The 14,237-nt window shown below is 45.0% G+C and overlaps 1 protein-coding gene across 4 annotated transcripts in view; it reads left to right on the forward strand.

Moving 5' to 3' along the window:
* The window catches only part of Nup214 (nucleoporin 214), a 79,568-nt gene that overhangs the window by 18,612 nt on the left and 46,719 nt on the right, over positions 1–14,237 (forward strand). For 3 of the 4 annotated variants that reach the window (XM_006497945.4, XM_030249890.1, NM_172268.2), the window contains 7 exons: positions 1,504–1,957; positions 3,357–3,532; positions 4,934–5,031; positions 9,573–9,659; positions 9,862–10,011; positions 11,294–11,452; positions 13,670–13,773. In XM_006497945.4, coding sequence (XP_006498008.1) covers positions 1,504–1,957; positions 3,357–3,532; positions 4,934–5,031; positions 9,573–9,659; positions 9,862–10,011; positions 11,294–11,452; positions 13,670–13,773 — 1,228 coding nt within the window. Of the gene's footprint in view, positions 1–1,503; positions 1,958–3,356; positions 3,533–4,933; positions 5,032–9,572; positions 9,660–9,861; positions 10,012–11,259; positions 11,453–13,669; positions 13,774–14,237 lie in introns of all 4 variants that reach the window. The other variant, XM_017317375.2, reaches the window with a different exon arrangement.

Raw genomic sequence — 14,237 nt, forward strand, 5'->3', positions numbered from 1 at the left:
ATTTATGTAGTTGAATTGATATTAGGAAGTTGGGAAAGTAGAACAAATTCTAACCCTGCCTTTTTGGGGAGCTGTCTGCCCGTGTTTCTGCATGATCACCTTAAACTTAAATGTGGACATCATTGAAATGTTGATTTTATTTATTTATATGTTTTGATACTGGTCCTGGCTGGCCTGGAACTCATGGACATCAGTCTGTCTGCCTTCTGAGTGATGGGAGCAAAGTTGTGCAATGCTGTGCCCCACCTGAGATGTTGATTTTGAATTTAAGCTGTAAACTTTGTTTTATGTTCTTAGCTAATTTTCATGGTCTACAATAATTGACTTTTTTTTTTTAAATAGATAGGGTTTCTCTGTGTATCTCTTACTGTCCTGGAACTTACTTTGTAGACCAGGCTGGTCTCAAACTCACAGAAATCCGCCTGCTTCTGCCTCCCCAGTGCTAGGATTAAAGACGTGCACCACCACTGCCACTTGTTTCTGCTTTTTTGAGGCAGTCTCTCACAGTGTAGTTTTGGCTGGCCTGGAGCTCTCTGTAGACCAGGATGGCCTTAATTCAAAAGATTTGCCTGCCTCTGCTAGGAGTATTAGAACATAAGGCATATGCTATCATGCTTGGCTAAGTTTACATGTCTTTGATTCTAGAGATTGGATTTTTTTCCTCTGAATTAGGCTCTCTGCTTACATTTGTTAGCCTTGACTTTTAAGTATGACTGACTACTTTGGTTAAAACCTAGATCCTTTGCCTCAGTTATTTTATCTCATCTAAGTATTTTTTAGGAGGTCTTTGACTTCATCATTTTTGACATTTTTAAATAGATGAAGTGGTTGCACTCTCAGACTCAACTCTTCGAGAGAGCTGAATGAAAGGCTTTCATTTATAGGACCCTATCTTTAATTCATTTGGAGTTGCTTTTAAATAGTGTTTTGAGGCAGAGCCCTGAACGGTTATTTTCTGGTTAATGAAGTACTGCAGAATGAGGTTGAGGCCTCGCTCTTTAGAGTTTGCAGTATGCAGGCTTATTGCGCTTTCCATCCACCAAGTCCTATTAGCCTGGTGCCTTTCGTTCCACACGTTGTCTGTCTTGAGAGTTTCACGTGTGGTATCCTGTGGAACCCCTGCCACGGAAAGACCAACTCTACCCACTCTTTGTTTTCCTTCCTTCCTCCTTTCTTTCTTTCTTTCTTTCTTTCTTTCTTTCTTTCTTTCTTTCTTTCTTTTTTTTTTTTGGTTTTTCGAGACAGGGTTTCTCTGTGTAGCCCTGGCTGTCCTGGAACTCACTTTGTAGACCAGGATGGCCTCGAACTCAGAAATCCGCCTGCCTCTGCCTCCCAAGTGCTGGGATTAAAGGCATGCACCACCACCGCCCTGCTCCACTCTTTGTTTTCTTTACCGGCACCATTTGCAGCCCCTCTGTCCTCCCTCCCTTATCTTCTGTCATGTGGAGCCCCCGGGTTACAGTTTACATTTGTCCTTTTGTTTCTCCTTGGTTCTCGTTACAGGAAGTTTTCCTGGTACTCCATCTTCCCCTCAAGCTCCACAAAACCTGGACGCTCCAGCAACAGCCTCTTCGCCTCTTCCACCTGTGTCCGCTGCTCCCACCTCCACCTTCCCTATGCCCTCTGCTGCAGGAAGCCCTTCTGTGTTCTCCTTTGGCCCTTCATCCTTCAAGTCTTCTGCTTCTGTCACCGGGGAGCCCCCACTGTACCCCACTGGCTCCGACAGCTCCAGAGCAGCACCAGGCTCTGGCACCTCCACTTTCTCTTTTGCTCCTCCTTCCAAAGGCTCCCTGGCGTCGACCCCTGCAGTGGCTCCTGTGGCCACATCTGCTGCTCCCTTCACTTTTGGTTTTAAGCCCACCTTGGAAAGCACACCTATGTCCAGTACCCCAAACACAGGGATGAAGCCTTCGTTCCCTCCCTCGGCCTCTTCGGTGAAAGTCAACCTGAATGAGAAGTAAGTCACCTTGAAAGGCCGACTTTTCGGAAGACTGGGTCCAATAGTGCATGGTGGTCAGTGAGCTAGTCACTCGAGGGCAGTACTGAACAGTCCTTCTGAAGTAGCACTTAACAGTGGGAAACGAGCCAATGGGAAGGCTGTGTCTGCTCTGCAGCGGAGTCCAGAGTGACTCTTAAAGGGCTTCAGCTCTCTGACTGTTAGAAGTTCACACTAAGTAGTTGTCTCACTTTCTCAGCCTATAAAGATAGCAGGTGTTGCTTATTTTAAGAAGGAAGCTGCCCAGAGCATGCAGCCTGGGAAGGAAATCGGACTTTTGTAGTTTTTTCCTCTCATAGCTACTCTTGACTATCAACTGTTTTCTGTGCGGCCAACAAGGTGACTTGAGCAGTTAGAGACACATGAGGTCACTCTCCTGCTTGCCGGTCGGTCCCCTAAGGTTTCTTGTTGCGCGTTTCTTTACAATTCAAACCTTTTAGTGTGGGATCTAGTTTCCTCCAGATCTAGTTCCAGTCATCCCGCTCATCCTTTATTTATTTACCTCTTGGTCTTTTTCTGTTCTCCCAATAAACTGAGCGTGGAGAGGGAGTGTTCCCCTGTATTGTACAGCCTTTTCCAGTTGCAGTGGGTGTCAGAACCTTCAGTTTGGGGGTCTGCTTGCCTCATTGCCAGGATGTCCTCCTGCAGCCAAACTGTCATTGCTCAGATGAGATCCACATGTGGCTACTTCATTTTATTTATTTTTTAAGATTTACTTATTTATTATATGTAAGTACACTGTAGCTGTCTTCAGACTTCCCAGAAGAGGGCATCAGATCTCAATACTGAGGATGGCTGTGAGCCACCATGTGCTTGCTGGGATTTGAACTCAGGACCGTCAGAGGAGCAGTCAGTACTCTTAACTGCTGAGCCATCTCTCCAGCCCCGAGCCACTTCTTGGTATTTCATTTTGTTGGGCTGCTTGTTCTTTAACTGAGCTTGTCTACATTGGTGGAGCTGACTTGACATTCTTACTAGGTCATGGTGTCCCAGAGACAGTGACTTGCTTGCTTCCCTGGTGTTCTCACAGCCCAGAAACAATCATCCTCAAAACTCATTCTCTTGCTTTGTTGCACCACCCCCTTAAAACACACATACACACATACAAACGCACACGCACCCACGTACACACGCACCCCCATGTGACAGGGTAGAAAATAGATGCCTCCTGCACTGAGTGCTTCGGCTGTGCTGCAGTTGATGAGTAGGTGGTAACTGTGCCCTCACAAGAGTAAGCAGCACGTGTGCTGGTCTGAAAGCAGAGATGGCTTGTCAGTTTTTCTTGGCTATCACTGCTCACGCCTGGTGGGAAAGAAGCCTCTAACAGACTGTTGTGACAGAACTGCATTTCCGTTTTTAGGTTCACCGCTGTGGCCTCCTCTGCACCTGTTCATAGCTCCACGAGCACACCCTCCGTGTTGCCGTTCTCCTCCTCCCCGAAGCCAACGGCTTCTGGACCACTCAGCCATCCTACGCCTCTCCCAGCATCATCCAGCTCCATGCCTTTGAAGTCTTCGGTCTCTCCCTCGCCAGCAGGTAATAATCTCTGAAGCACACACGCCTTTTTAGATGGGTGGGTTCAGCAGGTTAAGAGTCCTTGCTAATGTCGTGAGGGGAGGTTTTTTTATTTTTGTTTTATGAGATAGGGTTTCTCTGTGTAGCCTTATCTGTCCTAGAACTCATTCTGTAGACCAGGCTGACCTCGAACTCAGAGATCTACCTGCCTCTGCCTCCTAGTGGATAAATGGTGTGCACCACCACAACTACCATCTGGCTAAGTTTTTTATTTGTTTGTTAGTTTGTGTGCTTGTATGCTTGAATATTTTAATGTGCTGTGGTTGTGGTGCTCTGACTTAGTGATTCACGGTGGGTTCAGATCTGCTAGCCTTTACTTAGAGATCATGGAAATTCAAAGAAAGTGTCTCGCCCTCACATAAGCTGGTTATGACCTAGGTGCTCGCCCTCACATAAGCTGGTTACTGAGCTGCCCTTCAGCATGGAGGACAGGAGCAGCCCTCGGGGAGACTTGCGCTTACTGCTCCCGACACTGTGGAGTACAGTTTCCCATTAGCCACTCTGAACATGTGATGAAATGGGAATAGTTATAGACAGGATCCAAGGCTTCCGAGACACCAGCCCTGCCTTCCTGTCACATGTCTTCCAACCTGGTTGCAAAAGTATAAATACTGTGCTCGGTTGGCACCAAGGCGCAGTGAATCCTAATAGTTTACATTTTTGCTTATCTCTTTCTTCCTTTTATGTAAAAATTTGAAAATATTTGAGAGTTAGTTGCAGACATTGGGAAACACTTGTCCTCGAGCTAGATACATGGGTGCCTATAACCTAAAAGCCAAGGCTATTACACTCAAGAGTCACCAGTCAACTCTAGAGTCCCTGACATATTTCTCCAGTGGTCTGACAGCTGGGTTGTTTGTTTTGTTTTGTTTTTCCTCTCTTTTTCTGTTCATCTCATTAGCATAGACAAGAAAATCCCCAGCTTAGTGGTTTTGGGACCATCCCTGTTAGGGTTGGATTGTTTCCACATGATAGAATTCAGGTTGAAGATTTGGGGCGGTCACACCACATGGGAGATGTTCTTCACCAAGCATGCTGTTCCTCAGGCCGACTGTAAAACTGTTTGAGTTTGGGCTTGTGAGGGCTTTTGCTGTCTGTCTTTTCCTATGTGGATGTGCATGCGTGTGAGTGCAGTTACTTGGGTAAATCAGAGGTGCTCGATCCCCTAGAATTGGAGTTACAGGCAGGAGCCTAAAGAGACCTTGATCTTAAATCCTCCCTGCCTGAGCCTCCTGAGTGCTGGGAGTGTAGGTGTGCTTCACCAGGCCCAGTTTGGTCATCCTTCTTTAATGCAGATGGTAAAAGTGGAGCCAGGGACAGTGTCCGCTGTAAGCCACTGACACTATTGCTCCTTTGCTCTAGCTGGCCGCTCCACTCAGACTGCGCCAAGTTCAGCACCCTCCACAGGGCAGAAATCACCCAGGGTAAACCCTCCAGTGCCAAAGTCAGGTTCTTCTCAGGTAAGTTGAAATTTCCTTGATACACTTGAATGTTACTAACATGGCCTTTGTGCTTTAGAATTCAGACATGGAAACAGTAATTATAACTATAGGAGACACTGAAGTCAACATGTACTTATAAAAGCAATTACCTATTTACTTTCTTTTTCCAGACATGGTCTCACTATGTAGTCCTAGCTGACCTGGAATTTACTCTGTAGACAAGGAGGCTGGCCTTGAACTCGAGAGATCCTTTGCCTCCTGAGTGCTGGGATTAAAGGCATGTAGTACCATGCCCAACCTTTATTCAGTTTTTTGTTTTGTTTTTTAATTTATTTATTGTATGTATAAGAGTACACTATCTTCACACACAACAGAAGAAAGCATCAGATCCTATTACAGATGGTTGTGAGCCACCTCACAGGCCCTCTGGAAGAGCCTTCAGTGCTCTTAACCACTAAGCCATCTCTCCAAACCCCTCTACTTAGCTTTTTTAATTCAAAGTAATTTATTTAGAAAGAAGTTCATGGCCTAGAGAGATGGTTCAGAGGTCCTGAGTTCAATTTCCAGCAACCACATGGTGGCTCATAACCACCTATAATGAGATCTGACGCCCTCTTCTGGCCATGGTGATAGATCATTGTATACATAATGAATAAACAAATCTTAAAAAAAAAAAAAAGAGTCCATGTGGTATGTGTACAGCTCAGTTGTCATCAACTAGTATACCTTGGAAACCAGCAAATAATTTGACAAAGGAAGCATTACCAAGATCTCAGGGCTATTCCTTTCGAGCCCTGGCTTTAGGTCTTCATCCTTGCCAAGAATCATTCACTCTTTTGTTATCTAACAGTATGCAGATTAATTTAGCAGATTTATTGATTTCTATCAGTAGATTGAACATGTAGTTTTACTATGTTCCTGATGTCTGTTTCGTCTCTGTTGCTGTCTGGAGTAGATGATTTATTGTGGGTACTGCTGAGTAGTTTCCAGCTAAAGCTATCCTGAGTAGCATTGCCCGGTCAGTGTGGTTGATGTCTTCTAGTGAATATATGTGCACCTTTCTTTGGGGTTTAAGCTTAGTCATTGGATGGCTGGACCACAGACTTGGACATGTCCCTTAGCAAATTGTCACCCATGGTTGACACTTTCATCCTGTCCTCAGTTTTTCCAGGTTTGGTATTTTCATCTTACATTGTATTTGGGTTTTTTTGTTTTGTTTTTGTTTTTATTTAACTCATTTTCCTAGTGATTAGCAAAATTGAGTTTTGTTTCATTTTAATTTTAGCCATCTGTGTTTTTTTTTTTTTTATATAGTCTCTTAATGTTCTTAACATTTTTCTGCTGGTTGGTGCTAGTTTGATTTCTGTTGCTGTGATAAAACACTAACCGAAGTGCCAGGCTGTGGTGTCACATACCGTTAATCCCAGCACTTGTGAGGCAGAGCCAATTCCAGGACAGCCAGGGCTTCATAGAGAAATCCTGTCTCAAAAACCCAAAACAAGGGCTGAAGAGATGGCTCAGTGGTTAACAGCACCAACTGCTCTTCCGAAAGTCCTGAGTTCAAATCCCAACAACCACATGGTGACTCACAACCACCGTATAATCTTATGCCCTCTTCTGGTGTGTCTGAAGACAGCTACATTGTACTTACATATAATAATAAATAAATCTAAAACAAAAAACAAACAAACAAACAAAAAACCCAAAACAAAAAACATACAAGAAAGTCTGTAGATTTAGGGGAGGAAAGGGTTTATGGGTTTCCCATTCAAGGTCACAGTCCATTATTGAGGAATCAAGGCAGGCTCACTTATTGTTCCACACAGCACCACCTCTGACCAGGGAACTAACTTCACAGACAAAGAAGTACAGTGGCACCATGGAGGATGCTGCTTGCTGGCTGGCTCTCAGCCGTGCTTGTCCTTAGCTTCCTTATACGGTTCATACCACCCACCTATGGCTACTAGTGCCGTAGTAGACTGGGCCCTCCTTCCCCAGACAATCCCCACAGACATATTCACAGGCCAGTTTGAACTAGGTAGTTCTTCAGTTTAGGCTTTCCTCTCAGGTAACTCTTAGGCTCCATCCTGACAATTAAAGCTAACTGATGGTCTTAACTGATCTTTCATGTGTGTTGCATACAGGATTGACTCTAGGGTTTTGTGCATGTTTAACATGCACTCTACCACTGATCTGTGCCATATGTAGTTCTTCAGAGAGACACAAACACACAAGAAAGCATATACAGAACACTCTCTTTGTATTACCTATTTGTATAAGATCTTTATTTTTAATATAACTGAATGATTTTTATTTTTAACTTTTATTTTGCAGCTCTGAGATTGAACTAGATAGGGAACTACCTATCATTGAGATATAATGCCAACCTAGTTCTTGTGTGTTACAATAAGTGCTTTTCACGTAATGCTTTTTAGAATTGCATTTATTAGTGTGTATGGTATGTGCACGTGAGTGTGATGAGGTCAGTGAAGACTTGGGTGTCCCTCTCTGTCACTTGCTTCAATGTGTCAAAGTATCTCACTGATTCCTGAAACTAGGTAGGCAGCCAGTATGCTCCAGAGAGCCTCTTGTCTTTTCCACCTAAGCTCTGGGCTCTGTGCACCCCTGGTCACACCCAGCTTTTTATGTAGGGAAAGGCATTTGAACTCAGGTCCTCATGCTCACACAACAAGCATTCTTACTCACTGAGCCATCTCCCCAGCTTCTCATGACTTGTTTTAGGAATCATTGCCAATTTCAAATTCAGGAAGATTTTCCTATGCTGTCTACAGCTTTGAAACTTACTTGTATTTAAGTCAGTAGCCATCACCTCAGCTTGTTCTTGAGGTTTTAAGGTTCTGTCAGTTTCCCACTTGAACATTCCAGGAGCAGGAGTCCTGCTTTTTCCTGTTGTACCTCCCATCCTGGGTCCTTCCATCCCAGCACACATTCGTGCTTTGTTAGTTTATAGCACAATGCCCAGCTTATGGGCATCTGCTAGGTGGCTGCTGTTTGGTGACTGCTCATGCAGTCTAAAACCATGTCAGGACCCATCAGATTTTCCCAGCCCTTGCCCAGCACTGACAAACCAGGGCTTTGCATAAGCGCAGGAACAAAAGTACGCCCCCACCCCCCACCCCCGCCCCCAGGTCCACTTGCTTCACTCACAGTACTTCTTCCTATTCCAGGTCATGTCAGTCATGTGTCCTATATCTTGGTTTATCATTACATGTCTTTGTCAGGCTGTGGCTGTCACTTGCCTCTTGGAGTCCTGACTGCTGTACCTTTTTTTTTTTTTTTTATAATTTTTTTATTAGGTATCTTCCTCGTTTACATTTCCAATGCTATCCCAAAAGTCCCCCATACCCACCCACGCCCACTGCCCTACCGACCCACTCCCCCTTTTTGGCCCTGGCATTCCCCTGTACTGGGGCATATAAAGTTTGCAAGTCCATGGGCCTCTCTTTCCAGTGATGGCTGACTAGGCCATCTTTTGATACATATGCAGCTAGAGACAAGAGCTCCGGGGTACTGGTTAGTTCATGTTGTTGTTCCACCTATAGGGTTGCAGTTCCCTTTAGCTCCTTGGGTACTTTCTCTAGCTCCTCCATTGGGGGCCGTGTGACCCATCCAATAGCTGACTGTGAGCATCCACTTCTGTGTTTGCTAGGCCCCGGCATAGTCTCACAAGAGACAGCTATATCTGGGTCCTTTCAGCAAAATCTTGCTAGTGTATGCAATGGTGTCAGCGTTTGGAAGCTGATTATGGGATGGATCCCTGGATATGGCAATCACTAGATGGTGCATCCTTTCGTCACAGCTCCAAATTTTGTCTCTGTAACTCCTTGCTGTACCTTTTTTTTTTTTTTTGGCTTTTATCTCTCACTGTTATCCCTCTCCTTTAAATAGCAAAAGGGATTTTTGTTTTTGTTTTGTTTTTTTTATTGATAAATCATATTTCATTCAAACCCTTGTGCAATACCAGCAGTAGTTTTCGAACAGTGTACAGTAGAATCTGAATTCTTTGGTCTGTCCTTGGACACTTGCTCAGCCTGCTTCTCTGACCCCTTTCTCTGTTTTTCCTACCCCACTCAGCTCCATTAAGCAAGCCCACGTGACTTGGACATTCCGGTGTATTTCCTCCTTATGTCCTTTGTGCTTGCTCTTGCTGCCTGGAAGATGTTTACCTCAGCTCTGCCAGCAGCCTTCTCTCACAGCTTGTTCCTGTTCAGGTCTCTGAGGGAGAACTTTGTTGGCTGTTTTGAGCTGCTCATTCTTCAGTTTTACCTGTTATTCGCCAGTAGAAATGGTCAGTAGGTTTACTTCTTACTGTCTTGTCCCTGAAGAAGTTTCCTGAGTAAGGATGTCATAACTGGCTCATGGTTTTCACCGTGTAGAATGAATGCATCCTCTACAAATTGGAGACCCAGTGCACACGGTTCAGAAGAGTGGTGACCCACAGTGCATGAGTGCTCCCTGTGATGGCCCAATGGGGTTGCAACTACAAACTAGAGATGACCGTGTGGAGCTCCTCCTGATGCTTTTGCCTTCCATTTCAGGCCAAGGCACTTCAGCCTCCTGTCACAGAGAAACAGAGGCCTCAGTGGAAAGACTCAGACCCCGTGCTGGCTGGGATTGGAGAGGAGGTGAGTTTGTTGCATGAGCATTATTCTTATAATAGCTCGGTCAGCGAGACTGGAGTGGTCTTAAGAGCAGCTACCTGGACTGCCATTCCTCTAACATTAGGTCCTGGCCTGGACCCTGTTTAGGTTTGCCCTGAAAATGTAGAAGCAGTGGCCTTTCTGCTGCCGTTCAGAACAAACTTTCTCCATGTTTATGGTCTCACAGATTGCACACTTCCAGAAAGAACTAGAGGAGTTAAAGGCCCGGACCGCCAAAGCCTGTCTCCAGGTTGGCACCTCAGAAGAGATGAAGATGCTGCGGACAGAGTCAGATGACTTGCACACCTTTCTTTTTGAGATTAGAGAGACCACAGAGGTTTGTATCAGTGGAAACCTTTCCTGAGTAAAAGGAGGCTTTTAGAAACTGCTGTTAGCCGGAACATTGATATTTTCCGAGGCCCCTCAGCTCGGCTGCGGTTTCTCCCGCAAAAGCCTGAATTCAGACTATCGGAACTGAGGCTTACCAGAGCTGTCTAGCTGTCTGTTTCCATTCCCCTCTGTAAGAGGGAGCTCCATCTCTACCTCTTTAGCACATAATAGGCACTCCATAAACATTGGTGGTAGGTTTTTTAAATTAACCTAAGTATACTTCCAAGAGTTTCCTTTATGGTATTAGGGTAAGATAATGATATTTTGGAGCATGCACATACAAAATGTCAAGTGTTTATTGCTGAGAGTGTTATTTACTGTTATTCTCTGGTTACTGAGTACTCTTATCAAGCCAGACTCTGTGTTTTACCAAGGTCACCTCATGAGTTCTCACAGATTTTCTGCCTGGGGGAAGTTGTGACCCTCTCCATTTTGTACCTTAGGAAGGCAAGTGAGCTGGGCGTAGTAGTGGCGCACGCCTTTGATCCTAGCACTTGGGAGGCAGAGGCAGGTGGATTTCTGAGTTCAAGGCCAGCCTGGTCTGAGGAGTGAGTTCCAGGACAGCCAGGGCTATACAGAGAAACCCTTTTCTCGAAAAAACCAAAAAGAAAAAGAAAGGCAAGTGAGTTTTTGAAAGGATTTGGCAGACATATTATCATGTGTCTCCAGTCTTCTGGTCTAAACAACAGGCTTAGAACGAGAAAGTCCCTCATGGAGCTGGATTGTGAGTTCTGTCTCTGCTCTTATTTTCTACATTGTCAATCTTCAGAAGTTGAGGTTTTAAAAACAGGAGAAAGGGTAATTAAAACCAGGAAAACTGGCCGGGCGTAGTGGCGCACACCTTTAATCCCAGCACTCGGGAAGCAGAGGCAGGCAGATTTCTGAGTTCAAGGCCAGCCTGGTCTACAGAGTGAGTTCCAGGACAGCCAGGGCTACACAGAGAAACCCTGTCTCGAAAAACAAAAAAACAAACAAACAACAACAACAACAAAAAAACGATAGAACATGTTTATACAACCCCCAACACAAAACAAAACAAAGTAAAACAAAAGCTGAAACTATAGGAAAGCAGTTTTGAGCATGGGGACAAAGAAAGTTTTAAACTGAGATCTTCACCATTTAAATAGTGGGCATTTATCCTCCTGGGTCTACATAGAGGGTTTCTTGTTTTGTGTTTGTGTTTGTGGCTATACAGCAGTTCCATTGTTACCTCTCTGGGCCTTTTCCAGTCTCTTCATGGAGACATAAGTACTCTGAAAACAACTTTGCTGGAGGGCTTTGCTGGGGTCGAAGAAGCCAGAGAACAGCACGGAAGAAATCACGACTCTGGGTATCTCCACCTGCTTTATAAAAGACCGCTGGATCCCAAGAGCGAGGCCCAGCTCCAGGTAGGCGAGCGAAGCCTCTCTGTCAAGACGGGTTCAGAAGCAGTGAGCTTGAGTCCGTGGATGTGGTTTTGAGTGGGTATGAGTGCTGTCTCCTCAGGAAGCTGCTGATTTTCTGCTAAACACTGGCTGTGCTTTTCCATAAATTTACTTGCAGCAAAGAAACTGGTACACTTTTTTAAAATATAATTTAAAATTTTTACTTTAAAGATTTAAGTCTTGAGTTTGATAAAGTCCTTTGTTAAAATAGGTATTCATAAATCAAATCATGAAATAATAATGAAAAAATCATAACATCACTGTGGCACCTTTCCCGGCGGTCTATAGGTATTTTTAGACATTATTTCCCTCTGTGGAAGTAGCTGGAAACACTGTGTTAGCACACGCCTCACACTCAGGAGATAGAGAAGGAGACTGCTGAGTTGAGGCCAACCTGGGCTTTCCTAAATGAAGACCCTCTCAAATATAAGAACAGCATGCAGACCGCAGCTGCTCTCCAGTGAGAGCTCTTGGTTCCTCAGAGAGATGGTGCATCCTGAGCTAAGGAGGTCTGGCCTGAGCTCATGCTCGCTGGGGATAGTGCCGTCAGAGCCTCGGACTGGGAGCTCTGTCACCTGCTGTGCTGTAGCACTTATATTTCTCTTTAGCTACTTGAGTTTTGTTTGCCTCTGTGTGCACGGGTCATCTTTTCCTTCCACTCATCATGGAGTCCAGAGGGGTGCGTAGGCAGCCCTGCTTCTCCTCACTTCAGACATGGTCTGTGGGTGTGGTGAGGGCCTCTATACAGAGGACTTAGACCTTAGGCTTCTGTTCCTGGTTTTCTATCCCATGCCCAGGAGTCCTCCCAGCACCTGGAGGGTGAGAGAATGGCTCTTACAGAGGTCTCAGTGATCTCTTGGGATCACTGACTGCTCTTTCTCTGTGGGTATTTCTTGCCAGGGCTGTTCTCAGACTGCAGCCCCACACACAAACCCCTTTGCCTCTGTTCCAGTTGCCTGGCCTAGAGGAAAGCATTGAGCTTCCACACTGAGAAAAGAGTAATTGTCTTCTTGACCATGCTAAATAGGTAATTGCAGGAAATATAATTGGCCACTTACCACATACAAAGCAGGGGTGGTGCTGCAGTGCAGACTGCGGCTCATAACTAACAGAGCCTGCGCCATGCCCTTAGCCCCTGTGCTACAATCAGGAAGGTGGACGTACAATTTTCATGTGGGGTATATTGCCATGGGACCACAGATGACAAGGTGGAAGCCACTGCAAAATGTTGCAGCCTGCCTTTGAAGAAGGTGCTGCTCCACCCAGTTGGCACGTGTTCGGAAGAAAGGGCATCAGCTAGTGCAGGCCTGAGGTCATGGCTGAGGTGGGTGAAAGAAAGCCTTCTATGGTCATTGAATGCCTTTGAGGCCGCTGCCTCCCTGGATTCAGCTTGGCTCTTTCTAAATGACATTTTCTGTTTTATGGTTGAGACAGAACACTTTTCTCAGAATGTGTGTGAAATACATTTCCCCACAGTCAGATAAGTGCCATGTGTGAAGAGCCTCCTGGGCTGTTCTCAGTGCCTGTATACTTCGTTGATTAAATAATTAGCTCCATTTTTAATTTTTGAGTGAAAAATCGTATAGCCATGAAGGTTAGCTGTGCCCCCAGCTGAAAGAGTGTTATTACAGGCTTAGCAGCCTGTTGGAGTTTTAGGTGTGGTGAGTTGACTTCCAGTATGGATAGCATTGTGTATTTTTGAATAGTGCTTCTCAAATGGTGAGATGGCCTGTATGTTCTGTGCTATGAATATCTAGGGTCAGAGGTATTCCCAGCACCAATTGTTGAATCAGCTTGTCTACTTGACAGTTCATTTCATAATGGGGGAGGAGAACTAAATGGGCGCACTGTGAGTGAGCATAGTGGGCTGCTCCTGCAAGTCCCACCCTTCCCAGGGGCAGCAGGGGAGAGGAAGTGGGTGCGTCTGTTCCTCTCATCCTCTCCCCCAGTCTCTGCTCCATCTCTGTTACACTACTGCAGAAATGGAATTTCCGTTTTTCATTTTATTAAATGGCTTTTATTTAATGGATATATTAAAGCCTAGTGTTTTCCTTGTTCATACAGTTCTCAATATAGAAATATTTCAAGATTATTTTTGAATACTTTAATGCATCTTCCCCCCAGCTACCCAGCTAGCTACCAGAACAATGAATCATTTGCCTTTTAATTTTTCTCTTGTAGGAAATTCGCCGCCTTCACCAGTACGTGAAATTTGCTGTCCAGGATGTGAATGACGTCCTAGACTTAGAGTGGGATCGGCATCTGGAGCAGAAGAAGAGACAGAGGTGAGGGCGAGGACATGTTATCCCCTCCGCTTTTTGTAGGAGCACAAGTAAAAATCTCACAGGCACCTTTCCTCCTGCTTAGCCATTTCACCTTTACATGTATCATTTACAAAACCCTGAGTGATGGCCGTTGTAATTTATATAAATGAGTTTGCATCACATCTTATGCATGGAATTTTAAAATGATAACTTGAATTTTAACTGGGCGTGGTGGTGCACGCCTTTAATGCGAGCACTTGGGAAGCAGAGGCAGGTGAATGAATCTTTGAGTTCAAGGCCAGCCTGGGCTATACAGAGAAACCGTGTCTCGAAAACAAACAAAAAAAAGAATATGCATTTTGTAAGGGTTGAGAGTAGCTCGGGGATAAGGCAGTTGACTTCTGTGTGTCTATACCACATGTTCAATGTCTAGCATTTCAATTGTCAAAGCCCAAACATCAAGAAGGTATACGTTACCCTTTGTT

This window comes from Mus musculus, chromosome 2 (assembly GCF_000001635.26).
Source record: "Mus musculus strain C57BL/6J chromosome 2, GRCm38.p6 C57BL/6J".
Classification (NCBI taxonomy): domain Eukaryota; kingdom Metazoa; phylum Chordata; class Mammalia; order Rodentia; family Muridae; genus Mus; species Mus musculus.